Source organism: Olea europaea, unplaced genomic scaffold, assembly GCF_002742605.1.
Source record: "Olea europaea var. sylvestris unplaced genomic scaffold, O_europaea_v1 scaffold927, whole genome shotgun sequence".
Lineage (NCBI taxonomy): Eukaryota > Viridiplantae > Streptophyta > Magnoliopsida > Lamiales > Oleaceae > Olea > Olea europaea.
In genome coordinates, this window is record NW_019267756.1 from 7,733 (window position 1) to 35,469 (window position 27,737).

A 27,737-nucleotide genomic window follows, 5' to 3' on the forward strand; every position below is an offset into this window, starting at 1 on the left:
GTTAGAACTTGAGTTTATGTTAGATTTATTTTTGAGAGAACTTGTACTAAACTCTAAAGAAAAGCAATTAAGCTCGTGACTCCAGCAATTAAGCTCATGACTCCCGGGTGGGGGGCACGAGCAAAGGAGCTCCTCACTTAGAGCTGGTGACCATGAAAAAAGTGACACTGCGTCACTTTTTTTAACAGTGTCACTTATGTTTTAACAAAAACAGCATTATTTGTGAAATTTTGAGCACACTTACAATGTCAATGGAGACAGAAAAGTGACATAATGTCACTTTTTTTAATAGTGTCACTTATTTTTTAACAAAAGCAGTATTATTTGTCGAATTTTGAACACACTTGCAATGTCAAGGAATAATGTCACCTTTTTAACAATAACTTAAACACAAATGTCACTTTTTTGACAGAAAAGTGACATAATGTTACTTTTTCGATAGAAAAGTGACATAATGTCACTTTTTTTAACAATGTCACTTATTTTTTTAACAAAAGCAGCATTATTTGTGGAATTTTGAACACACTTACAATGTCAATGAAGGAAGAAATAATGTCACCTTTTTAACAATATATTGCCTGACTATAGCTTTAAAGACAATAGTTTCTTGTATGTCGAAAAAGTGACATAATATCACTTGTCCATTAACCAAATGTGGATCCAATGTTAATGGAGTATGAATACATTGTCACATGCACATACTTACAACAAAGAATTTTTTAACAAAATCCATCAAATTCTACTGTCACTTTTTTCTAACAAATTCACATACACAATAAATTTCAAAATCGACATTTAGCTCAAAATATTTTTACAATTCTTAGAATATTTGAATTGAAAAACGAACAAAACAAAAAATATCAAATAATCTAGTTTCATATATCTTCTAACTTCATTTTCTTTTGTGGTTTCTTTTTCACCTTTGGCGGATTTTGACATGATCTACGATTGTGACCATAATTCCCACATCTTCCACATTTTGCGCTTTAAGTTTTCTCTCCTTTTGATGGTATTCTTTTTTCTTTAGGTTGTCTAGATTTTTTTTTTGGGTTAGGAGCCAAGATTATTCTTGCTCTTACCTCATCTGGTACATTCCACTCATTATGATCTCTTAGTGAAAAAATTGATGCACTATATGTTTGAATATACATATTTGTTGTATAAAATACGGAACAATATGAATATGAATCCTCCTTTATCTTTGCAATAACCGCAAGTGCATGTGCACATGGAATCTTGTCCACTTGAAAATGGTTGTATGTGCATGTTCTTTCTCCCATGTTCACCAAATATGAGGCACAACCATCATTAACTTGGTACAATATTGAACTTGAAGTTGATACCTATATGCATAATATAACAAAATAATCTATCAATAAATTTGTCACTATTTTATATGAAAGGAAGATTTAAAGTGAAAATTCAATATAAATAGAGGATACAAATCATGTTACAATAGAAATCTTAATGTGCAATAACAAAACAGCAAGTTTATAACTTTTTTACCTTCATTTTCTTTGACTCCAAAGAATTTTTTCTCAGTTTTTTCTCTTGCTTGGTGGCAAGTATTGTAAAGGTTGCTCGTGCATCATTTATATGCTTCACAAACCATTCTTGTAACAAATATCTTAATGATTCCAATAAAGGCTCTATTGGACAACCTTTCATTGCTTTTGTTATCGAATTTACCAATTCAACTATGTTTGAAGTCATTGGAGAAAATCTGTTGTTTGTCATGTAAGCTCTCGACCATTTCTCATAACCAATATCTTTCTGCACAAAGAAAATTCAAAATATTAATAGAAAAAGTGACTTTCTATCATGTTTTGGACTCACTTTCAACACATACAAACTTTTTACACAAAAATTGACATCATGTCACTATTAACAAAAAAAGTGGCATTCTGTCATTCTTTGGTTGAAAAGTGATAGAATGTCACTTTTTGTTTAAACTCACTTTTAATAAAAAGTATCAACACATACAAATTTTACAAACAAAATGTGACATATCATGTCACTATTAACAAAAAAGTGACGTTCTGTCATTCTTTGGTCGAGAAGTGACAGAATGTCACTTTTTAAACAAAAAGTGACATCAATTATTATAGAAGTTAACAATGAGAATATACCAAATGTGATCGAATTTCTGCATTGATTTCATCAAGTTGTTTCATATGGAACTCAAAATCAGTCTTAGAATATACTCTTACAGCCCTATTGAAATGATATCACTTCCTTCTTCCCCTTTTTTTCCCACCAAAAGAAGACTTCAAGTTCTTTAGTAAGTGATAGGAATATAATCCGTGCATTGCATTCTCATACACTTTGTGAATTGCATTTTTTATGCTTGCATGTCCATCTGAGATTATACACAAACCTTCTCGCTCACCATATGCTTCTTTTAACATACTTAAGAACCACTCCCAAGAATCATTGGTTTCTAAATCACCAACTCCAAATGCTAATATAAAGATACTTTTGTTGGCATCTTGCGTACATGCAGTGAATAGTGTTCGGCCATAGTTGCCTTTTAAGAATGTAGCATCTATTACTATAACTGGTCTACAATACTTCCACCCTTGAATAAATGCTCCTAATGCCATGAAGAGGTACTTGAATTTGTTGTCCTGATATGTCTCAATTTTTGTAAATGATCCAGGATTTGTTTGTTCTATCATGTACAAGTATTCTAGAAGCTTTTCATATGACTCTGTAGGATCTCCTCTCACTAATTCCAATGCTTTCTCCTTAGATCTCCAAGCTTTCTCATAGCTCATCGACACTCCATAGGTATTCATCATGTCACTTATAATGTCTGCAGGAGTGTATGTTGTTTTTGTTGAGATATACTTGTACATGATGAATTCTCCTACTATTGAGCTGGTTGCTTGAGGATGATCTCCCAAAATGATGTTATTTGAGCATATATGGACATTTTTTCTATACCTTACCTTGAACATATCGGTTCCACCAAGTCTTGAAGCTCTAAAAGTCCATTTACACTTATCATCAATACATTTCAACACATACTCTTTCTTGTTCGACTTACTTACCTTGAATTGAAAGTTATTGTGTATCGCATATATCGAAATACTTCTCTTAACCATTGTCTTGTTCTTGAACACTTTATCTTTTGAAATTCCATCCATAGTGACCATTGAAATGATATCACTTCCTCCTTCATCCGTTGTTTCTCCAACTTCAGACATATTATTGTATACATCAATCGCAATTTCTTCCATACTAGGTAATTTTTGAGCTGATGTCACAGAATTATCAGTTACAGCTTCGCAAAACTGCAATTGTAGCATATCATTTTTTTTCATAATTGACAGCCTCCAAACATTGTATATTATTAACAAATTCAATTTCGTGACTTTTTGATACCGTTGTCACATTTATGCACAATGGAAAGCTTGCAAGATCTTTATCCTTTCTCTTCAACTCCAAATAAAATGTTAGTGAAATATCATCTGAAATCTCCATTAAAGGCATGTTTTTCTTCACTCTATATTGTATTTTTACTCTCTGAGTTGATGCACTTACTTTCATCACAGAACATATCATGCACTCAAGGTGATTGTACGTGCAATCCATCGGGACAACAATTCCAGTCATTTTGTCACTTGTGTACTCATTATCTTGTGTCCACTTGCCTCCATAACAAATGAAGACATTGATTTTATCCATACCTACAAAAATATTACAAAGAGATTGTATGAGTTTTGTCTTTTTTTTTTAAGTGACCAAGTAATATGCATCTAATTATTTGGCCAAAAAGTGATTTTGTGACTTTTTCTGAAAAAAGTGACAGTATGTTAATTTTTCGCATTCTCCTTCATCAAACACCATGCATGCATCAATGTACTTGATTCAAAGTTTTCTTTTTCATGTTTATTACTAGAAAACAGGGCTTGAATATGTATCTTAATAATTCCAAAATGCTTGACTATTTTTGGAAAAAAGTGACAGAATGCCACTTTTTTCGGAGAAAAGTGATAGAATGCCACTTTTTCGGAGAAAAGTGACACAATGTCACTTTTTTTGGGGGAAAAAGTGATAGTGGATTATATGAGCAAACACATTTGCATCCATGTAGTGGATTCAAAGTTTTTTTTTTTATATGTAGTACCAGAAAATAGAGTATGAATTGGTATGTTTAAACTTTCAGAAAAGCACGCGTATACATCCGGTTAATTGCTCCAATGATAAAGTGTGACTGAATTGGAGAAAGGTCACACAATGTCACTTCTTTTTTTTTTTTGCCCGTACAACGCATGAGTTTTGTTATTTTTAAAGTAATATTTGCGTGCCTGCATAATTGATTTGGAGAATCATCAAATTCACCATTCATCTGATATTCGACCTTTCAACTTGTAAGATGGAGGTACTGAAGTAAATAGCAACAAGAAAAATGCTCAAAGGCAAAATGCGTAAGTGTACCTTCAAAGATTTGGGATTCCTACCTCGGTCCCGTCCTTCACGCATTCTAACAAGCTTATCCTGTCATTGCCGAATTTGGGGGGCTGCAAGTGAAGGAAGAGATCCCGCAGAATAATACAAGAATAGCATATATAGGCTTCTATTTTCAGAACATCTTTCCAAAATGGCTTTAATAACTTGGCACTCTATAGCATGGATCTAACTCTCTCGTGAGAGTTCTTTTCATCATAGCAGGAAATGTGTCAGATCAAATCAAATGGTAGGATGCATTTTGTTGAATTCAACATATCCAATAGTTAAACATCAGAATCAATAATTTCAAAATACCAACAACTAAATAATACCTGCATAGGGCAAAATAGAGAATTGATTTTGAAATTTACAAGCAGCAAAAATAAAGGCCTTTCTTAAGATAGGTTGCTTGAATGCAGTTGAGTATCACAACAGAATATTAACAATTCTATGTGTGCAAGCATATAGTGACATATCTGTGGATGCAATACCTGCAATCTCTTTAAAACATAATACCATGAGATCGGGCCGCACAGAGACCTTCAATTGAGCTTAAAGACATGCTTATCTAAAAATGAAGATTTACACTACTGAGATATGTACAGAACTACATGGAGAATGCTTATAGCCTCTTAAGTGAAGATGATCTATAGAGGATAGCTAAAATTTAATGAACTCTATAAACAACCTAAAATTTCCAATATACGGTAAACTCAACCGACAGAAATTTTGTTGATAAATAGTGCCAAGGTATCAATTTGTAACTTAAAAACAAATTCATCATGCAAAGATCCAACATTTAGCAAGCTGATACACAACATATTGTCAATTGAAAAACAGATTACCATGCATGCACTATGATCCATTTCAGAAATTTATAAAAGGTATGAAAACAAGTGTCAAATGCAGACTTGTGTAAAAAATAGCTGATTTAATAAAAGGGGTTAATAAATGCCTAGTTTTGTCCTTACAGTATTTCTAACTAGACTTGAGAATCCTTGGATGACAAGAGAGATTCCTCCAGTAAATGCTGCAGCATTTGCTGGATCTGTACCCACGAAAACCAATGGTCACAAACATGAAATAACGTTACAAGACTTGATATGCAATTGCAAAATGTATGAAAAAATTGTAAACCAAGATATGCTTATTTTAATTTTTTTTTAATAACGTAGTACCAAAGATTTAAAGATGTTACCAGCACAGGAATCGTAGCCCAATACCAAACGCTCCAAGCCTCTCGTTAGGCTTTGTCATGTAGTCAAGAAAAAAATTCTAAAACATTTGGTTGTTAAAGAACAAAGAACCATTAAATGAGGTCCAGAACAAGAAAGCAATCATGATAAAGAAACTTAAACACCATGTGAATATTTAAACCTGGCGTAAAAAGGTGTAATTGAAAGGATCATAAGCAAAATTTTCTAAATTAGCAACAATCTTCTCTTTCGATTCTGCACGAACAAGAATTAATCAACATTGAAATAGCCAAGCATTCTATAATAGTAAAAAAGAGAAAATTACACTTTAGCTGCTGTAGCGCTGATTACCTATTTGATTTTGAATACCCTCATAATGGAAAACAGAAAGTAAAGCAAAGAATCATGAAAAAGAAAAAAAATAAATGCAAAAGAGCAAGGGATCACATAAAAAAATACTACAACATCATATTTGATCGTGTTTAACAAAAAATGTTCTCTGTATTTTTCTAAGTTATACGTCCCAACCCCGATTCATGAGAGTGAACTAACATCTCCACTTGGATTCTAGTTCATTTACAGTAAATCTTCCATATCAATGACAAGTTTTCATGGTCAATCCCACGCAACCAATTTTATTGAGCTGGGTTATTAATACAACTGGGAATTCCAATATCAAATAATGGAGAGATTTTGCATTCAACTTGTGCTTTGCAATTAAATTAAACTAGCATCTAGGTGCATTTGTTATGCATTTCAAATTACTGAAAGTTGTGTTGGTATACACTGGACCATAATACACGTCATAAAGCAATCGCAATGGACTACCAAACTCTTGTCGTAGTATTCTTAAAAATTGAAAGAATGATAGTAAATCAAGGGTTTGCAGCATCATGTCCATAATTAATCAAGTTGAACCTACCATACAACTTTCTAAACTACCAAACTAAGAGATCCATGTTCTCCTATACTCTAAACCAAAAATGAGAAGAAAATATTGAAGCAGAACAATTCAAAAATGTTATAAAAAGTTACTTGAATGAGGTTTGATAATACATGCCTTCATTAGATGCATCCTGAAATTGAGAGACTAATTCTAAAAAAACAAAAGAAGATTTCCCATTGAACAGATACATAAATTGTGCAAAATATATTTGAAGTAAAAGGACAAACATTTATGTAATTTGAGTGCAATGGCATGGCTTTACCTGAAAATATTTCATTATGGGAGTTCCATATTTCCCAGGCACTCTTCTTGTCTCTGAGCATTGGTGAACATGTTGGGTGCAAGAGAAAATGAAGAAAGAGTGATTAAACTTTCATGCCAACCAGTGTAACAGCAAAATTTTATAGACGTGGCATTTCCAACAAAGTTTCTCATATCAGAAAGCAGAATTTTTGAATAGCAGAATGATCACATTTTGAAATGTCAAATAAGATATTCAAACTAACATGGAGGGATCATCTGTCTAATGTTTCCTTTTAATATCATTCTATTTAATTCTAGTTCCAAAAATTTGTGCAACTCAACCTTCAGGCAAACCACTTGAACAAAGTTGATAAATTCACCAGTTAAAAAAGGTTTAGTTGAGTTGAAGAAGAAGAATCATGTTGACATTCCTTGACCAGTTGAACATCAATATAGAATACACAAGACACTATCATGTACATTACATAAAAGGTCACAAACTAGAGCAAATTTGATCATGTGACACTTAATTTCAAAATATATGGACCACCTACACTCTTTGCTTAACTATTTTTTGTCAATAACAGAGAGATAGGTAGATGGAACGTGTATCTGTGTGTGTGAGAGAGAGAGAGAGAGAGAGAGAGAGTAAAAAACAGGGTGACATAAAGCACTAAGAATTACTAAAAAATGCATGATGACACATGGAAAAAGAGTAAAATCAACAATGGGGATTACAAGTTGTGCAAGAAAAGATCTGATGATAAGCTACTAGTTCTTGCAGATTTTTAGTAGAATCTAATTCTACATTCCCATTCAAGTTCATGTCTTGGTTGGTTTTGTCGCCATTTGTCTGAGGGAGTATCACATAAGCTTCACAAGCACCAGCAAAATACAATTTCCCATGGAGGATCCACAACTTGAAGCAGACAAGTCTTTGGAGCTGTGAAAATACAAGACAAATATTAAGTTGCTATATTGGTTTATATAAACCACTTGTCATTCCACAATAGCATGAGTACCTCAACAAAGGCATTAATAATCATCCCAGAAACAGAGCTGTCAAGAACATATATTGAGGGTACTTTCAACTAGGACTCCATATCAGTGATTGGCAAAGGGATGTACTGAGTATAACTCTACATCAAAGAGCTCGATGACAACAAGAGGAAAATGTACTAAAACAAAATGCCTTGTCGTATAAACTGTCTGCTACCAAAAACCTCTGTGTAAAACTCATCGTGCCCAGTCTTACCTACATTTTACCAAGGGCAATCCCCGTGGCCAAACTGACTGTTGGGGAAAATTTATATAAGGGGCTCACAACAATCCTGCAGAATTTTCTTGACTAAATTGCAAAATAACTTCTTACCTAGCACATTTACCAATCAATTCAACATCAAATACTTAATATGTGGGTCAAACTGAGAATTAAAAGAGTAAGTATAGGAAGAACGTTCAATTGCTCCAAGGGGCAGTGGCTTGAACAATATATTGTTCAGCAAGCGTGGCTATGGCACTCGTAAAATATTCACTTTGATAAGCTTTTTCGTCGATCATTATCTATCACATCTCCAACAATTTTTCTCACATATGAATTAAATGGCAAATGATCAACCATTCTGAATCCAAATTGAGCTTGAACTTCTAAAGACAAATAAATAGCACCCATTGAAACAATCAAAATAAGAACATCAAACTCCTAAAGAACTTCATTAATCATCCAAGATGCGTCAAAAATAGAAATGAATATTTTACAAATTCAAGTTAAAATTCAAACTTTTAACATAAATTGATCACACATATTAGTTGTGTCGCGGAAGCTTGTTCCAAGGACCGATCGATGATTTTCGAGCTCAGTTTCACATTAGCTTTCTCCACTAAACAACCAATCCAAACGGCTTCAATACACAATCAATATATTTACCTCGATTGTTTCCCAATCTCACTTATAAAGGATGAGATAATGGTGATGATTTATAAGTCACAAAGGCACAAGAAGAAAGCAATGAAAGAGGAACAAAAATGAGGCCAAAAACACAGAGGAGACCACTATTTTTGGCTCAACTATGGCTGCCAGATTCTTATAGTAGGGGCAGCCAGGTTTTTCCCTTGGTTCTTACAAATTATACACAAAAATGGCTAGGGTAGAAACACATATACATAGAGTTAGGTCAGGCCTTAGTTGGATCAATAATAATGTTAAGTGGACCAAAATTCAAAGCCATCCACGAGATAATAAATATGTGCTGTGTTGAGCCTTTGAATTTAGTTGTTGATAATTATTTCACTCATCAGTCGAGACCTATAAAATATATTTTCATGGAATTTATTGAGTACAAAACCCAATAAGTTAAAAATTCTATCGAAAGAAAAATATCAATATGTCAACAACTCAACAAATTCACATTTTGGCTAATAGGTTACGGAGGTTATAATTCAAAACCAAATCATATCTTTGAGACTCTAGTCTTTTGGGGTTTTAGAATTTTCCATAGCAAGCACTTGCCAACCTTTAATACTATTCAGCTTTCGCGGTGAATTAGAGGGTTGAGTCAAGACAAATACTATGATCCATTTCTCGAATCAGAAATTCACATAAGGATTGATTTTATCAACAATGCGAGGAATGGAATTCCATAGATAACTGATAGCTTGAGGTAAATTAACTGAGACTGAGTTGACTGGAGGTAGAGAAGAGTGGCAATACCATCACCGGCTACGCCACAATTACGAAGGAAAAAAAGGGCCTCGACGGTTGTGGTAAGTAAAGAGATTGTGGGTTTTGTACAAATTTTTCGAAACCCATGTTACCAAATTAAGATTTTTGGTTGAAGCTAAAATTGGTTTGTTTCTGGATTGTAAGGGTTAGTACAAAATCGAGAGAAAAGAAGTCAAAGAAGAATAAAATGGATAGAAATATGACCTGCAAAAGATATTTAGGGTAGATTTGATTATAAAGATGGAATTGAATTGAATTCAAGGAAATTGAATTACTTAGAAATTATTTTTTTAGAAATTGTAAATTATTTTGTTTGATTGGTATAATTTTTCACATTGAAAATGTTGAAATAAAATTATTTTTTAGTGTTCGTTTGACTTTGTTTTACATGAAAATTGTCTATTAAAGGGATAGAATTTACTGGTATTGGAGATGAAATTTGTTTCCGTTGCCAACCAAAAAAAAATAAGAAAATCATTTATTTTTTGGTGTTCGTTTGACTTTATTTTACATGAAAATTGTTAGTTAAAGGGAAATATTTTTTTACAATAATTCTTAGAATTTGTTTCTATTGTCAACACACAACAAAAAATAAAAAATTAAAATTAAAAAAAAATCAAAAAAAGTGCTACAGTAACCCGGAAAACGATTTCCCACCAATATGATGAGAATTCGAATTCAAGAAAAAGCTAGAAAATGCTGACATGGCGGCCAAAGGTGGAAAACGAATTTCTTGGAAAATTTCATCAATCAAACAAGCCAAAAATAAAAGTTGGAATTCGTTTTCCATTTTCCCTAAAAAATAAGTGGGTATCAAACATAACCTTAATGAACAGTTGAAGGATGTTTATTGATAAACAACAGAGAGCAAGTTGATGTGTGAAATGGAGGGTGCACAAATAAACAATATTTTATTACTCTATGTTTTACTCATTAATTGTACTCATTTCCTTGATTTGATATTCACAAAATTATTTTCAAATTAGATTTTTAATGAGGTAGTTATTGCATAAATAATCATTCAAGTGGAGTGTTGTAAAATAATAGATAAATATGGATTATTAGTTAATCTTATCAGCATATCTAGATGATAGGTCTACATACTTTAGAAGACTATATTTTGATAACCATTATTGTGTAAAAATAGAGTGATTTTTTGGAGAACTTGTGATTAAAAAGTGAAGAAACATTTCTTGGGTTTACATAAAAAATATTTTATTATGTGAATGTGTATTTGAAAATGAGTACAAGACGTTACACCTATTTGGTTGAATCTATTGCTGCAAGCTATGAGTTATGAAAAGCAACTTGGTATTATCATTTAAGTCTTATGATTGATTGATGCCCTTGATGGGAAGTTATGCTCACATGGATGAAGCCACGTACCTTCTCATCTGACGGTCCTCACTCACTATCTCATATTATAAAATCTCACACTTAGTATCATTCGAGGGTAATACAAGTTTAGACTTTCACACTTAATAACTTTGCTCTATATTCACTATTTTCCCCTAAAACTGACACCTTTTGTTTTATATTGAAACTCATGTTAAAGGCCCTCCCACAGTTAATACACTTCTTCCCCAACTGACTTGATCGTCGGAGTACGCACGGTCGGCACCAACCCCACTAGAGAAAGCCATGTGTGTCTAACGTTTTATCTTAGCGTGTAGGTAAACGACTTATATGGATGTGAGAGGTTTCGAGATTTGTTGACCATCTGGAAATACATTTTTTGAGGTCAACAAGACGTAAATTGTCTTGTTGTAAAGAGAGTCAAACAAATAATGTTACATGTGCAAAAGCAATTACATAATGGTTTACATATAAATGGTTTACATATAAATTATATATCAAAAAGAGAGTGAGAAAGTTTTTTTATTTTTTTAGTTGAAGAAATTTTGATCCAATCATATCTCACTACTTTATGTGTATATAAGTTATTATGTAAACCTATTATGTACATGTAGCACAATCAAAGCCAAACGAGGACTTATTTGCCTTCTGTTTTGTTTTTTTATTTTCCCCTCTTGATTTCATAACACTTCTCTCTTTCTTTGCACCATTTCTTTAAACAATGAAAAAACCATCATTAGCACAGTACCAAATAATAGAATTCTAGTTTTTCAATGTAATGTCTATAATTATAATAAAGTGCTATCTAATGTTTTAAAATACTCTAATTATATAAAACAATAATTATTGAGCTATGGGCTATTGAGAGAAACTCAAAAAAATGTAAACGAAAAGAAAAAAAGAGAGGCAATTTACAGGATTCCAAACAAAGACGTGGTACTGTTGTTTAATCAATTATGTAGCTTAACTATTAAGAAAACTTTATACAAATTTAATTCTACGTATATATAATTAAATTTTCATTCTATATATAAAGAAAATAAAAAAAAAATTATTATTTCTATCGAAACATAATCTAAAATATATTTGAAAAGTTAATACTCAAGAAATATTTCACCTTTTCTTGGAGTTTTCCCTCTTTGAAGAAAGAGCGGACGTCACTCGTCTGTATCAAATTATAATAAATATGTATTGAAGCTTGGGCCGAGCCCCATTTTGGGATATCTGCCCAAGCTCGAGCTCGGTCAGCCCGTGTGGCTAGCCTGCTCGGGTTCATGGGCCTTAAAAAAGGAGAAAATTGAATTTAAAGGCAGAAACATGTTCCCTTTTGCTGCCTACCTAAAGACAGCCAGTAGTTATATAAATAAAATCAATAAATAAAAAAGAGTCTGCTCGGCTCGACTTGGAAAGATCCTAGTCGAAAGCTCGGGTCGAACATAGATTTTTTGGTCGAGCAAAGGCTTAGCTCGACTCGGACCCGAAAAAAGCTTGCACCATTTTACTCTAGCCAAGATCGACTCGACTCTTCTCGTTGACATCCATAAATAAATATGTATAGATGATGACAAAAAAATAGCAGTAAATTTCATAAACGTCCATTGAATTTATGACAACATAACAAATATACTCATTTTGTCCTTATCACTATCCGTAATATGAATTCTAAAAACTATTCGTAATTAGTGTTGATTTGTTATATTAAACATAATCATGTTATAAATAGTGTTGCTAGTTTGGTTCTATTCATCTTTTCGGATCACTAAGTTCTCCTAAGCTTCGGGTATGTCTGTTAGTGGTGATTGGTCACCGATCATATGCTTTGCTCACTCTCTCTTCTTGTCTTCCATGACTTATGTTGATCAATGTCCAATTGCCTAAGAATCTTACCTTTACTTAGAGAGGGTATTGGTACCACACTCTTCCATGCTTGTAGGTTGACTCCCCTATACAATGAATGAGGATAGGTGTTGAAAGAGGACTTCCCCTCCTTATCGAGAGAGCGCTAAAAGTCACCTGGAGGACTCCAACCCAAAAAGAGAAATGAGACCAGCCTGGAGGGTCTTCATTCATACGGGTTCATAACGGAGCCTGGGCATTCTCTCTCCCTACTTAACTAACAAGCAATGGCAACTAACAAGCAATGGGGACAAAGGCCTCAAATCCTGTCTTTGATGGTGATGAATTGCGATTGGTCTAAACCTTCGACTGGATAAGAAAAAAGTAATATCAAAATTTTGTTCATATTATACAATATTGTTTCAAACTATGTACTGAATGGACATAGGAACATGTCTTGATATACTAGACGGCTATTGCTCCCATATTGATTACAACTTATTCCACTAGCTGTCTAAATAGAGTAGAAACTTGTTGACACCACTCACCATTCAGACTTCAAGACAATCCCCTCTCGACTTCGCAAAAATAACAAGTTATATATTATTTTTTTAAATATTTATCTCTTTTTTTTTAATGACGGAAAAACCAGTAGACTCAAGGGCTATAGTCCATGAATTTTGTTTAGAGATTATTATTATTATTATTTTATATTTTTTTTGCATAACATATGTAACGAAAACATGGATATTTTTTCTTCATGGCGATCGGATTGGACTGAAATTTGATTGAACACCCGTGTTCAATCTTGAGCTTCAAACTTCAACTCAATATAAATAAAAACACTTTACATAAGGCTCGAAGAAGCCTTATGTCATTCAGTCCTATGCACAAAAATCTAAATTGGGTTCTAAACTGGTTGTTGTTCAGATTTCCATTACATTAGCATGCCACAATTCAAATTTTTGAACCAAATAAGTCATTTTAACACACACACACACGTTTATATATGGTCTTAAGTTGATGATTAATTTCAGTATTATCAATAATTAAGCTTTGTGTGATGAAACTCTACTCGTAAGTTTATTATTTGTAACGATCTATACAATTGTATGATAAAAATCCACAACAATATGTTACTTGAAATATTAGTCAATGAAAATGACTTAGTTGTGGAGTTTCTCCCTTTCACGTGTTTAAACGGAGCGAAGACAATTCATCTGATTTTTAATTCGTCGATTTCCCAAAGTAGAAGGTCAATGTTTGGTGGATAAGAACCGATAGGATGGCTAGTAATGTTATTTATCTCACTAGAGATGATATTCATATGACATGACGTTAAATGATAAAACTAACATGTAAAGACATTAAAAAATCGAAGACGTATAGAAGGCTGTCCAATAACTCTGCACAATGAGATCTTAATATATGACATATGTAAAGATATGGAATAAACATCCTCAATATTCATCCAAACACACATAAAGTTCGAGTCAATAATGCTTCCTACTAGACATTTGCAGGAACAAGTTTAAACCATTGAATTTCTGGATTTTGAGGACAATTAGGAGCATTTTGAAGATTGTCCCCTATACACAAACATTTCTTAGTCACAATTGTGGAGTCAGCATCATTCTTTTCCAAGCACAGGAATTTGCCCTGTCCTCTTGGTGCAGCCAAATGAAGCCGGGAACTCGAAACTGATCTCCACATGCTCGAACAATCATTTGAGGCCTGGGCACCAACTCCTTCATCCACAACCCCGAGACACTGCGACGCCCCAGCCAGCTTGATCGGTCCACCATCTTCATGTTGATCAAATCGGCTCGCAGTCTTGCAGTTGGTTAGATAAACAGTTTTGCCAATCTTCGTACACTGGCCACTTAGTGGATGGTACAATAAATAGTAGGTTGGATGATTTGGCTTTACATCTGCACAAAACAAACAATTATCACTTATTTTCTTAGGGGTACTCACAGTATTTGACATCATTATCTGGTATTATATACTAATCGTGACTTAAAGGTGCATAATCCGAGTCAATTTCTTGGTACATGAAATACTTTGGAGTGTCGTTTACCTTGATTGATTTGTGTTATCAGTTGTAGCTTCTCTAGAAAGGATGGATTTTTTACATTATCCCAATTAATATCGAGTATCCCATAAGCTTCATCATGGTTAGCCTCGCCCTCTCTTAAAATGTAGCTACCTTGTAAAGCCCATAATGCCCAGTCAATATCATATTCTGCCACAGTTGCCAACAAGCAACTTATGTATCTGTTGTCTGCCTCATTGACACCCCTTTGATCAATTCCAAATTCACTCAAAAAAAGTGGAAATGGCCTGTTGCCACTAATTAGAAAAAGATAATTATTTTTAGCGCTTTGAGTAATATCTGCACATATATTGTTACTCTGAGCTATCCATTTTTCTTTCGAGATGGAAAAGGTGTACCAATGTGCTTCGAAAACCAACTTGTCATCAAAATTAACTTCGAATGGCTTTGTCTTGAGAAATTCAAGGTTTGTGTCAAAGTTTAACCCTGAGACGATGATCAGAATATTAGGGTTCTCTCTATGAATAGTAGTGGCACCCTCCTCCATGTACAATCGCCAATCGCCCTCACTCTGACGTGCACCTCGAAGCTCATTTCTCATGCTCATAGCTACAACCTACAAATAAGTGAACACATACTCTTGATACGGTTGGTTCCCTCGATTGTTACAGTATGATGGACAAGATAATAGAAATTGAAGCTATCAATGTACTTACCGCGGGATTATCCTTGTAGGTTCTTGCTACTATACTTAACCCTTGTACCCATTCCTTGGGATCAAAGTTAACATCTCCAAAGAATCCATTGCCATCATTATTAGAACAGCACCACGTTGGCAGGCTTACATGGTTATCCAGCACCACCATTATATTATTCTTCCCAAGCTCACTAACCACAGCCTTATGCAGATCCACTACACTCAATGACAACAATTGAGGATTATTCCTTGCAATCCCAGCCTTTGCATCTTTCAATCCAAAATTATCAAGTGATCGAGAAACTGTGATCTTACTATAATTTGCCCTTGTGAACATATAAGTAGCCCATGTGAAACGCACACAATTAAACCCCATTGAACTCACCTTCCCTGCAATATATTTCAAGGGTTTTTTCTCAAGCCCTTCTGCAATCATAGGCTGCAAATGGGAAACCCAATTTACACAGGCTAATTTTACTCTTTTTCCAGTTGCATGATCCACAATCCATCTTGAACTTGTCGAAAGAGGGAGTGAATTACAAAATATTGATATACATGGGAGAAGAAATAAGAATAAGAAAAAGGCTTCAAATTGAAATTTCTTGCCAGCCATTTTTCTTTTTTTCTTTTGCAGTTCAAATGATTCGAGAATGAATGCTAAATCTTTATTTTTGATATAGACATGCATGTCATGTGCGATCATTTTCATGTTACACACGTAGTCTATATTACTTTCATCATCAGAAAAAAGTAATAAATTATCATTATTTTTCATTTCTGTGTGTAACATTATTCTTTTTTAGAAAAGTATATAAATACAAGAGTTTCTAATTATCATAAATTATCTGGAAATTAATGGATTTCAGTATGTTGTATTATTAGTTTTTATTGGCAGAATTTGCTGGCATGACTTTTCAACCTCAATTTCCAATGAAGTAATCAGTAACACTGATTTGAACACTCGATGATAAGTTTGAATGTCACACATCAGCCCGTGAAGGATTTTCCCTCAGCGTGGGGCATAAAAAATGAGAACAAGAATGAATTTCCACATGATAGGAGTGGACACGGGCCAAATTTAGCTAGCCCAATGGCATAGACAGCTAAGAGGATGAGCATAGTCATCCTGCTAAAAAAATTAAATACAAAAAAGTTTATTCAGTTTTTAAATAAGGTAATTGTTCTGGATATGGTATTAAAGCAATTAAGAATTCAAGAATTTTGATCATTAAGACTTCATTAAGGGCTGTTTGGTAGTGATTTTGAAAATTGATTTTTTGACCATTAGGAGAAAAGTGCTGGTCACCCGTGAGAAAAAAAGCCAAACATGACGGCTATAATAGTAAAATAACGGTCAAAAAATCATTCACAAACAGGCTCTAAAGTCTAGCATAACAAAACTGTGAAATGAAAATATTTTATAAACTATAAGTCTTTTTTAACACATATAAATTTACACATGAAAAAGCATGGGGAATAATTAAATTAGTAATTGATATTAATAATTCACAATTAAAATTTTTTCAAGGTACAACATACTTTCTTGAAAGAACTAAGAAAAGACGTCGAAATCGTATATTAAGAGATAAATGTATTAAGAAATTTGCTTGGAATTGAAATTTCTTGCCAACTATTTTTCTTTTTCTTGTAAAATACTTGACCTTTACTTATAATAAAGAGTCATCTACATGCATGTGATGGGGAATCAATTCTTGTTACGTGGTCTACATCTGATTAATACTTTTGTCATAAAAAAAAAGTTTGTTATTTTCCATTTCTAATGATTCTTTTCTAGAAAAGTACATAAATACCAGATTTTGTGAATGTTATAAATGATCTAGAAATTAATAAATTTTAGAATCTTGTATTATTACTTTTAACCTGTAGCTTTTATTGGGCAGAATTCGCTGTCATAACTGTTCGACCTCCATTTCAAAAAAATAAAAAATAAAAATAAAAAATATATAAAAGGAAAAATAAAAAAGGACAGAAAAATTGATAATGATTTGAACACTCGACTACAAGTTCAAATGTCACACATCCGCTTGTGAAGAATTCTTAACTTTTGTGGAGCATAATAAGTGAGAAAAAGATAGCATTTACACATGAAAGGGACGGACACCAAGTTTAGCTTACCCAATCACAATGATACCTAACACAATGAAGAATAATCCTCATGTAAAAATAAAATAAAAGTGTAAAAAAGTAAACTACAGAGAACTTATTCCATATTTTCAATTGAGGTAATTACTATCGAAATATGGTATTAAAGAAATTAAATATCCTAAATTCAAGATTTTTGATCATTAAAACTTACATTAAAGTTGCTCCTTAATGGACATCAGTTCGAATCCCCTCAAGATCATTGATGTGAGTACTCAACTATAAACTTCAGAGTCCCATGAAATTGGTTAAAACGCACGTATGTTGGTCCGGACACCCATGGTCATTAAAAAAAAAAAAAAAAACACAAAACTTACATTTAAGTCCAAGATAAATTTATGTGAAAAGCTTGGAATAATTAAATTAGTAATTGATATTCATAATAAACAGTAAAAAAACTTCTCATGGTATTAATTAATGATTAATCAATGTACTTTCTTGTAAGAAATAAGAAAAGAGACCTAAATCTAATACGATAATTGCGAAATGGAACTATCAAAGTAATAGTTAATGAATGAAATTAATTTATCTTACCAAATATCAACATCTTTTAAAAATAAACCCTAATTCTTCTAATACTACTCTTAGAATTTTCAGTTTCCATAATTATTTTGAGATATGTTTTAATTGGCTAGTAATCATAATTCCAAACAAACTTTTCTTTTTATACAATAAAGTAAAATAATATAAAAATAAATCTAATTTAGGAGATGGCATATGGCGTGATCCCGTTCATGAAAGTACCAGAAAACTTAGCTCCAGCTTGGTAAGGATTAAAGTCAAAATTTTAGTCAAAGTTAAAGTCAAAATCAATAATTAATTTTTACCACATATTTTATGAAACTCACAACTTTTAATCCCACATTTTATCAATTTTCATCAAAATTTACTAAAAATCTAATTTTAATCTCCATCAAATAAGAGCTTATTGAGTGTTTGATCCACATTATTTTTCAAAAATGTATTTTGCAATAATAGATTGATGAAAAATGGATGGATAAAAAATAGAGAAAAGTTTTGGATTTACATGTAATATTATTTTATTTAAAAATATCATTGAAATAATGTTAAATCGATGTTCAAAAATATATTTTTTCAAAATAATATTGCTCAAACAAGACCTTAATCAATTAAGTAAAAATGGAACCTAAAGAGCACAAAATGTCAACTTTAAATTTCGTGTGACATTTGACTGTGTTGTGCATCACTTGTATTTCTAATCATACTTGTCTTTGCCCGTGCAATGCACGAGTTGAAATATTTTCAAGGTAAGTTTAGTGTGTTAAACGTGCTGAATTATCGTGAATTATATCCTTGATTCAATGTTTGCTATGGATACATTGTGATAGACTTTTTCTTCGAACCTTGCTACACTTACAGGAAAAAAAACTTACAGAATCTTTACAGACAACTCACAAGTGGGGTGGGTGGATGATTTTTTTTGGGATTTTTTTATTACACATAGGGCCCATACATTGTCTCTATTCTGACAGACTTCTGTGAAGTGAAATTCTGGAATTTCCCTATTTCTTCTTGAGTACGTTGAGAGATTTATCAAAGCAATATCATTTCAAACCAAGCAAGCAAATAAAGAAGTCCATTTTTCACCAATAAACATTTTATTGCCAATAACATTAATAGAGATTTTTCTAATTTGTTATAAAGTACAAGAAATATAATGTCTGTCCAACTTCATTTCCTCAACTACTTTTAATTCATTGAATGTTTTTCCATTCTACATTAGCATATGAACACCTTATCGGATTTACGAAATGTTATCTACATTGCTTTTACATGTATCTCTCCATCACAGATTCACAATAAACATCAACTGTCACTACTCAACAATAAAAAAAAGGAAAGTTATATCGTCCAAAAGAAACATATTTCATTCAGTTTTTAACTTCACTAAAATAGACTGAAGTATTATTACAATGCCATTGAAGACCTGACATTTCTAGAAAGTTCAATTGCAGCCATGGTAGGAACTCTAAGCTAACTAAGAAACTCTCTAGAGAGGTTTGCAGGGTGAAAAATCTCTCTCATTTGTTGCTAAACGAAATGGGGTCAAAGATGATGCAATTGGAGTTAAACCATTTGTTCTTTGCAACTGGAGTTATTCAAGACTCAGCAAACATGTCTCTATCTTTTTCTAACACATTTATATATACTTATGTGTCTATATGCTTAAGTGTTGTTTGTTTGCTTGTTGACTTACTGTCAATTATGCGGGGAATTCAGAATGCACCTTTGATTTTAGTGTTCCATGTATTCATTAAAATAATCTGAGGCTGAATAGCATTAAACGAAAGCTCCACATTTTGAAAACAAATTGTAAAGAATTAAAATAGATTATCAATAGATTTCATAAGGCCAATAGTAAGATAAGAAGAAACTGGCAGAACATTTGTTTGTTTTCATTTCTCCACCTTTAATAAAATCTATGACAATGCTACGTACATTATCGCGAGCTGAAAATTTAGCAACAGCCCATTTTTCTTGCTGAATTGATAAAATTTTTTACCATGCTTGGTAAATTTTTCATTCTCGAGACAATCAATTATCCGGGATTTTCCTCTTTCAAAGATTGGACCATCTAACTCAATCACAAATCCATAAGTAGAACTGTCAATCATTCAAAGCATACAATTTAATTTTATTCCATCACTTAAATTTGCTTAATGTAATGAAGCACCGATACCAATAGCTTCATTTTGCATCCAAATGTTTACCTAGATCATTCCTTCCTAAGTTCCAGAAGATTAGTCTGTAGAAGGAGTTAGCATTTGCTTACTCTTAGTCTAAGAGAAAACAGGTATATTTTGTTGGAATACAAAAAATCTATCATAAGAAAGCTTAAGGGGAACTAATCTTGCAGGCTTGGGAGGGAAGGCCTCACGACTACTGTATAAACAAGTTGTTCCTCCCCTTCCAGACATCCTAATTCCTTTAGGATCAATAAACCAACACATTTTTTTAATCACCAACTTATAGTGAGGTTCTATTCACAATATGGTTATCATACCTCTAAACCCCTTCATATTCTGTAGACTATGTGCATCCCAATAATTCTCGAGAATTGTGCTGTTTTAAGTACTCAGACTTTCAACTCTTTCTCTTAATTTGCCCGTTGGTAGTTATGTGTTTCCAAATTCTTATTTCCTTGTGTTATTTTTCTCCTTTCTAACTTTTCCCTTTCTCTTCATGGCAAAAATGTGTATCCATTATGCAGAGAAACCTTTGAGAACAATTGAAATAGATGTCAATTTTCAGAAATAATCAACTATCTTGAGCACTGAGAAAAAACGGTGCATCCAAATCACCAACTTATAGTGAGGTTCTATTCACATTATGGTTATCATACCTCTAAACCCCTTTATATTCTGTAGACTATGTACATCCCAATAATTCTCGAGAATTGTGCTATTTTAAGTACTCAGACTTTCAACTCTTTCTCTTATTTTGCCCGTTGGTGGTTATGTGTTTCCAAAATCTTATTTCCTTGTATTATTTTTCTCCTTTCTAACATTTCCCTTTCTCTTCAGGGCAAAAATGTGTATCCATTATTCAGAGAAACCTTTGAGAACAATTGAAATAGATGTCAATTTTCAGAAATAATCGACTATCTTGAGCACTGAGAAAAAACGGTGCATCCAAAAAATGAATAACCCAAATCTTGAACAATTAATTTCTTATTGAAGACATCCCTTCACAAATTGAGATTTAAACAATTTTTATGAGGGGGGAAAACAAAATGAAAACTTGCCTTATATTGATCATAACGAATCCAGTCACTCAAGCTTTAGGGGAAAAGGAAGTGCTTCAGGTGGATCTCCCATTCGCTTCAGTAAACACTCGTAGAGGGCGGAAAAAGCTAGCCTTCTGCAGGAAATTAACGGCGGAGAAGTATCAAAACGATATAAACCAGTCATTTTTGCCTATTTACTCATAAATAGCATTATTTTTTTAAAATACATTTTAGACTAATTATGTAACAGGTCGCTTCACATATTTGCCTCATGACAGAGATTTCGAGATCCTAAAAAATTGTCATCTTATGTTTCAGAATTATATGTGACAAAGATATTTTAGAGACAATTCAAGAACACATTTTTGCATAAGCTAAACACTTCATCTGCAAAACAACAAAAATCAAATATGTTCTTTTCGTAAATAGCACTCGTCAGCATGCTCATAGATAAGATTCCTAAGAAAAAACATTTCTTCTGTCATTTTAATCCAAAAGAATTTCAAATGAAATAAATAGAATATAATTAAAGGATACAAACTTAGAACTCTAGTAAGTTTAAGAAGTCCACATATTTCTTCTCAATATAAACAAGACAAACTAAAACACATAGAATTGGTATAATAAAAAAATGTTGACTGATAGACATTGTATAGCTGGATTATTTCACAAATTTTACCCTTGTTTGATTTTGATTTTGAAAATCACTTTTTTGCAAGCTCATTTTTAACATCACAATATCCTAATAAAATAATTTTGCAAGTGGACTCATAACTTTTCCTACTTTTTGGCCAAATTTTTTTTTTTTTTTTTGACTTTTTACAAAATCACTTCTCAAAAAATCAAAACAATGGCTTAATAAAGAATTATGTTACATTCTTAAAGGGATCAATAGTCCATACTTCTATTTCTTGTTGATATTAAAAGAAAACTTGAGCTTGTTTATTTATCTGTGATGAGAAAATTCAAGTTTTTTGTAAGAGTTGCTCGAGTTTGAATGGAGCTACGAACTTGAATTAGAGCTCAAGCTTAAGTAGATTGGATCTTCCTCAGTAGCCTTGAAATCATTAAACTCAAACCATAAGACGGCACATTAACTTAATAAAACCCCAAATTAAAACATATAAAAGACCTAATTTAATTTCCTTGTTCAAAATTCTAAACTAATGGTACTTGCATATTACGAGACAGATTACTACTGTGAATGAATCAAATAAAAATTATCTTTTCTATACTAGCAAGGTTATATTGAATGCTAAAACATATACAACGGAATAAGAGTGAAAAATAATAAAATTAGGGCTGAGGTCCAGGGAATCACCCAACTAATACTAACAAAATAAGCAAAAAACCAAAAATCAATTAATAATAAAAGGATAAAAACCAGCCACGGTCATCAGGGCATATTTAGAAGGAGAATACGGAGAGGGATCAAGACACACCTTGTCAGGTTCATAGTCGATCTCAGTACCACTGCCAGCAAATAAAGAGTGAGCGAAGATCCATCCACAAATTTGTAGATTCCTACGAAATGCGGTTGAGGTTCACCTGTATCTTTTCCTCTCTCCCCCCAATTATACATCAAATTAACAAGATATATACCGTCATTAAATTTATTCAAAAAGGATGCAAACGGTAATGGTTTGCCTTCAATTTTTAGGAAGGCAACTCATACATAAAAAGATTAATCTAATTCAGATGCTAAATCGCTATATTCTTTAAGCCTTCAACAAGTAAGCTAATAGTTGATGTAAACTCCTTTCAGGGAAATTAAATGCATACATATTAAATCTATATTGTAAGTAGACTTGAAGCAAGACACTGTTATACATGCATACTTATTTTCTATGTTCGAACATAAAACTACAGTAACATTCATATTTTTGATGATGTTTAGCAATTAAAATGAGGTCTAGAGTATCGACTGAGAAGTTAAAATTTCAGAACTAAGTCCTCTCTGATTGCAATTGTAAATTTTGCCAAACACAACAGCAAAACCACAGCTCAAAATCTTAGCATGAAAAAGGCCCCAATGAACAGAAAAAGTTTTCATTTTAATGACAATGTAGAGAACAGACCTCTGTCATTCCTGTCATTTGGACTTTCACCGGTCTCAATCTTCCCATATGTATACCTATAAAAGCAATACTAAATCAATTGCAATATCAATAATAGATCAATTTTTTTCTTTTCTTTATACATTAAAGTAATCAGATTTAACATGAACAAAATGATAATAGACAAGGATATGCATACATAAACTAATTAAATGCAAAGAGTAACCTTCTGAAGATGATACTTGTTGTCCTCCCCAGCTATATCATATAATGTACAATTATACCAACAATTATTCTCAATCTTCCCATATGTATACCTATAAAAGCAATACTAAATCAATTGCAATATCAATAATAGATCAATTTTTTTCTTTTCTTTATACATTAAAGTAATCAGATTTAACATGAACAAAATGATAATAGACAAGGATATGCATACATAAACTAATTAAATGCAAAGAGTAACCTTCTGAAGATGATACTTGTTGTCCTCCCCAGCTATATCATATAATGTACAATTATACCAACAATTACTTGGTGAAGGTCAAATTCCTTCAATTGAATACAGTAAAGCCTGTGTTCAGCCTTGTGTTCAGCTGGAGTACTACAACCTGTGTCCAGCCTTGTGTTCCAGGCTTCCAGCTTCATCTGGAACAGGAATACTAAAATCTGTGTTCCAGCCGTGAGTTCTTGCTTCATCTAGGGCCGGAGTAGTGTGATCTATGTTCTAGCCTTGTGTTCCAGTTTCATCTTCAACGGGAGCACTATGGCCAGTGTTCCAAACTTGAAATCCTGAAATGTTGACATTTGAAAATGTACGTTATTGATTTTCGTTATTGATTTTCGATTCAATTGGAGATAAATCGAAGGTCTTCCCATCAAATCTCAATGGTGTAAAGGAGAATATGGCAGTTAACTGAAGTGTAAGTGCATGGCAATTTTATCAGTTCAAAAATATCAAATATCTTGAAAACCATCCTATCATTTTAATGGAGGCTTCAAATCAAATAGGTCCCCCAATCAGCCTTGCTTGCAATAGCTGTTTTCTGAAGTGTGCAAGAAGAAATCGATACAGAAAAAGAATAAATAGAAAAATATTATCATCTAGAACCTAAAATAAGGGGTTTACAATTACTTAAGAATTTTGTGTTTCCATTATCATTTGCCACTCACAGGAAACCAGAATGTCATTGTGAGGACCTGCAAAATAGCGTTTGAGTAATTGAATTGGATACTAAAACTGTCTCAGACTTTCTTTTGGTTATATGGAAATATGGATCATTTAGCAATTACATTCCCCTAACAAGATTAAGGATGAAAGGAAAATGTGGTATTGTTAAAAACCTGATTGCTCTTGCTTTCTTCTTATTGTCCTCTGTTGAACCGACCTTGGCAACCAATCCAAACCATGGAAGCCTAGCTTTTTTCCTTGCTTGCTCATCTACAGGTGCAAACTGGACAATCACAACTTTGAGAAGATAGCCAAAGTGTCAAACCAAGAAATCGAGTGAAGTCGTGAACCTCTCCGCTCTAGCCTTCCTCTTTAGCTCCTCTAGTTGCTTTGATGATTCTGATCCTCGTGTGGTGGACAAATTCCAAACCTGCAATAAAACCAATGCAATTGAATAGGTGCTCAATAAACAAGACACTGTAGTCCCCAAACCCGTACTAAAGTAAACAACGAAAATTATAATAAAAGCAAATGAATGCAGAAACATGTCAATTACAGACAGGGTCATCATCAATCAAGCTATCCATTAGATTTGGAATTTGAAACACACATAGCCATATGTGGCTTCTTGCTTAAGTAATATGAGATTAGAGCTTGATGGTCACATGGAATACATAGTATATCGATCTATTTATTTGGTTTGAAGGGATGGGAATAGGGAATAGAGGGAAATTTTGGATGAAATGAAAAAGAACCAATATATTCCACGAAGAAAAAAGAATGCGGTGTACAACTTGAACCCTTAGCTCATTACAAAAGCATATAATTCAAACTCAATGGACCAATGTTAGGATCTTCTCTGAATTTATTTTCAATGAAACATGTACCTACCTCAAATAATGTCTAATAGGTCTCTCCATATCTATCTATCTCAATCTAAAGTAATGGAAAGCATAGAGAATCAGAGGCAGATTAAGGCAAATGAATTCCTCTATTTTTTTTCCTTTTGAGACAAAATAAATTATTTTGCCTCAGGTTTTGGATTTGAGCCCATGACAACAGTTAAATCGAGATGGTCTCCAAAAGATAGTTGGAGAGAAAGCATTAGCAGCGTTTGGTGTTGGGTGGTGGAGAAAAAGGGTGGATGATGATGGTGATGACGGCCAACCCATCCATTCAAACGTCGACTGTTGTTCTTCCCTCTGTGGATCTTCCGAGGATTCCAATTTTGCAAGGGATTTTGGGGAGAATTTTCGTAGATTTGAAAGAATGAACCAAATTGGGTTAGGGAAATGGCTGCCAAGAATATATGAGAGGAGTGATATAGTCAAGCCACCGTAGAAAAAGAGTTAAATATTTCATTAGACACCCCGTACTTTACAATTCGTCACGGCTTAGCCATTGAACTTCACTAAACTTCCCAATGGCCACTGAACTTAAATCCGTTGCACTAAAATGGCCACCGGATGGATTCCGTCTTTGCTTGTGCCTACGTGCATGACGGAAATGTGGATTGGCAGTTAAAATTGTTCATATTTTGAGTGAGTTGCACACGTGGATGCCAAATCATCCAAACGAGCCCTTACCCATATAAACCCAAATCCAATTCATTTTCAAATCGTGCTTTCAGCTGCGATTTTGGAGAATCCTTTAATTTGGAGGAAAATGAAAGCATGAGAAGAAAGGGGTCAAGCCCAAAACACGCCCAGAGCCTTAACCCCCAAATCCATTTCAAACATCCAATTTGATTCGGTTTGCGCTAGCTGAATTTGGCAACCAATACCGCACACAGAAGGTCCATTTCATCTGAAGGTATTTTCGTGACAATGCATTTAATTGTTTTAAAAAAATGGTCGTTGATTTTAAACGACTGGTTGATTGTGAAATTTTAAATGAAAGTTACGGTAATTAGTTTTAATGCTCGAGGATATGCTAAATTAAATGGGTTGTTGATCTGAATTAAATGATGTTTAAGCATGATTACACTTTTGAATTGAAGTTTCAAGATCCCCCAACCCTTTGGTGCGTGAATTAATTTGGATGGACTGAAAATGTGTAAAAATTGTGAAATTTAGAGCAAGTTGAATATCGGTTAGTTGAATAAGGGACAGTTGAGTAACCATTGGTTTGATCATTATTTTATAGAAAATATTATATCAACCACATAATGCATATGATTTAATGCATGCAGGCTTGTGGATGTGCAGGTTGTTTTTAACTAATTACTTCATTGAAACCACTTGTCGGAATGCCCAACAAAGAAACGACTTTGAGGATGTGGATTTGGCTTCTTGAAATGTATAGAGGTAGAGAAAAAAACTGAAAACATAGGCCACTTATTCTCATGTTGTCGTAGAGATTGTGGTTATTTCAAGTGGAACTACAATTCATCATCGTTCGAAGAAATACCTTTGCAATTTGAAGGTGAGTTTAGTCGAGAATCGAATCTGTTTGTTCGGGTAAATCGAAGCCGAAAGAGCCACTTGAAGATTTGTCGTGTATGTTGAAGACATTTGTTCAGATAACAAAACAAAAAGATGTGGAAATATCCAGCAATATGATGATCCGCAAAGGAAAGGGAGTTATTGAGGACAAAGGGAAAGAAAATGGAAGAGTTCCTTGAATTTGATCCAACCATGTAATCAAATAAAAGTCTCATGTAACCGTAAGTTGTAATAGTTGCAATAGTTTAAGGTTTCAAGACTTGGATGCAGTGTTGTAATAGATTAATGTTTTGAGACTTGGATGCGATATTGTAGTAACTCTGTTAAATGAGAATGAGAATGAGAATGTATGGTCAGCAGTTTTATCTTCAGTTTTTATCTATGATTACTAGCAAATGTGGAGCTTGTCTGCACTTTTACATGGTGAGAATACTCCCGATATGTTTGGGTTTGGCTTTAGTTCTCTTGCATTACCTATTGATATTGGATTATTAATGATGATTATAGTTGTTCTATTTTGATTTTTCTGATGTTGGTGGTTCTGCTGTAATGTATCTGATTTTAGCTATAATATATTGAACTTCATAATCATTCATTTCTGCCCTTGTATTCTTCTAGATACTGAACATATGACCAGGTTAAAATCT

General features: G+C 33.1%; 3 protein-coding genes and 1 long non-coding RNA gene across 18 annotated transcripts; 1 reads left to right on the plus strand and 3 right to left on the minus strand.

Moving 5' to 3' along the window:
• Positions 1–859: 859 nt before the first annotated feature.
• Positions 860–2,225, minus strand: LOC111392389. Its single transcript, XM_023017725.1, has 3 exons — positions 2,130–2,225; positions 1,507–1,773; positions 860–1,343 (listed from the first exon to the last, which is right to left on the minus strand). Exons 1-3 carry the CDS (start codon positions 2,172–2,174, stop codon positions 987–989), a joined length of 669 nt encoding a protein of 222 aa, XP_022873493.1. The 5' UTR covers positions 2,175–2,225; the 3' UTR covers positions 860–986.
• Positions 2,226–2,228: 3 nt separating this feature from the next.
• LOC111392395 lies at positions 2,229–3,690 on the minus strand. Its single transcript, XM_023017733.1, has 2 exons — positions 3,388–3,690; positions 2,229–3,296 (listed from the first exon to the last, which is right to left on the minus strand). Exons 1-2 carry the CDS (start codon positions 3,688–3,690, stop codon positions 2,229–2,231), a joined length of 1,371 nt encoding a protein of 456 aa, XP_022873501.1.
• Positions 3,691–14,141: 10,451 nt separating this feature from the next.
• LOC111392407 (endoglucanase-like) lies at positions 14,142–25,987 on the minus strand. 15 transcript variants are annotated; one of them, XM_023017750.1, is made up of 9 exons: positions 25,538–25,950; positions 24,997–25,076; positions 24,820–24,916; positions 23,942–24,267; positions 22,861–23,552; positions 21,437–21,552; positions 15,527–15,897; positions 14,835–15,426; positions 14,142–14,685 (listed from the first exon to the last, which is right to left on the minus strand). In XM_023017750.1, the coding sequence occupies exons 7-9, from the start codon at positions 15,881–15,883 to the stop codon at positions 14,264–14,266; spliced, it is 1,371 nt and encodes a 456-aa protein (XP_022873518.1). In that variant the 5' UTR covers positions 15,884–15,897; positions 21,437–21,552; positions 22,861–23,552; positions 23,942–24,267; positions 24,820–24,916; positions 24,997–25,076; positions 25,538–25,950; the 3' UTR covers positions 14,142–14,263. The 15 variants fall into 15 exon arrangements, 14 of the variants coding, with proteins under 14 accessions (XP_022873518.1, XP_022873517.1, XP_022873516.1 ...); XM_023017749.1 differs by having other exon boundaries at positions 24,820–24,929; XM_023017748.1 differs by adding an exon at positions 24,611–24,675 and having other exon boundaries at positions 24,820–25,076.
• A 65-nt stretch (positions 25,988–26,052) lies between these two features.
• LOC111392408 lies at positions 26,053–27,461 on the plus strand. The gene is made up of 2 exons (XR_002702264.1): positions 26,053–26,458; positions 26,838–27,461. It is a non-coding gene; the product is annotated as an uncharacterized LOC111392408 (long non-coding RNA).
• The last annotated feature ends 276 nt before the right edge of the window (positions 27,462–27,737 follow it).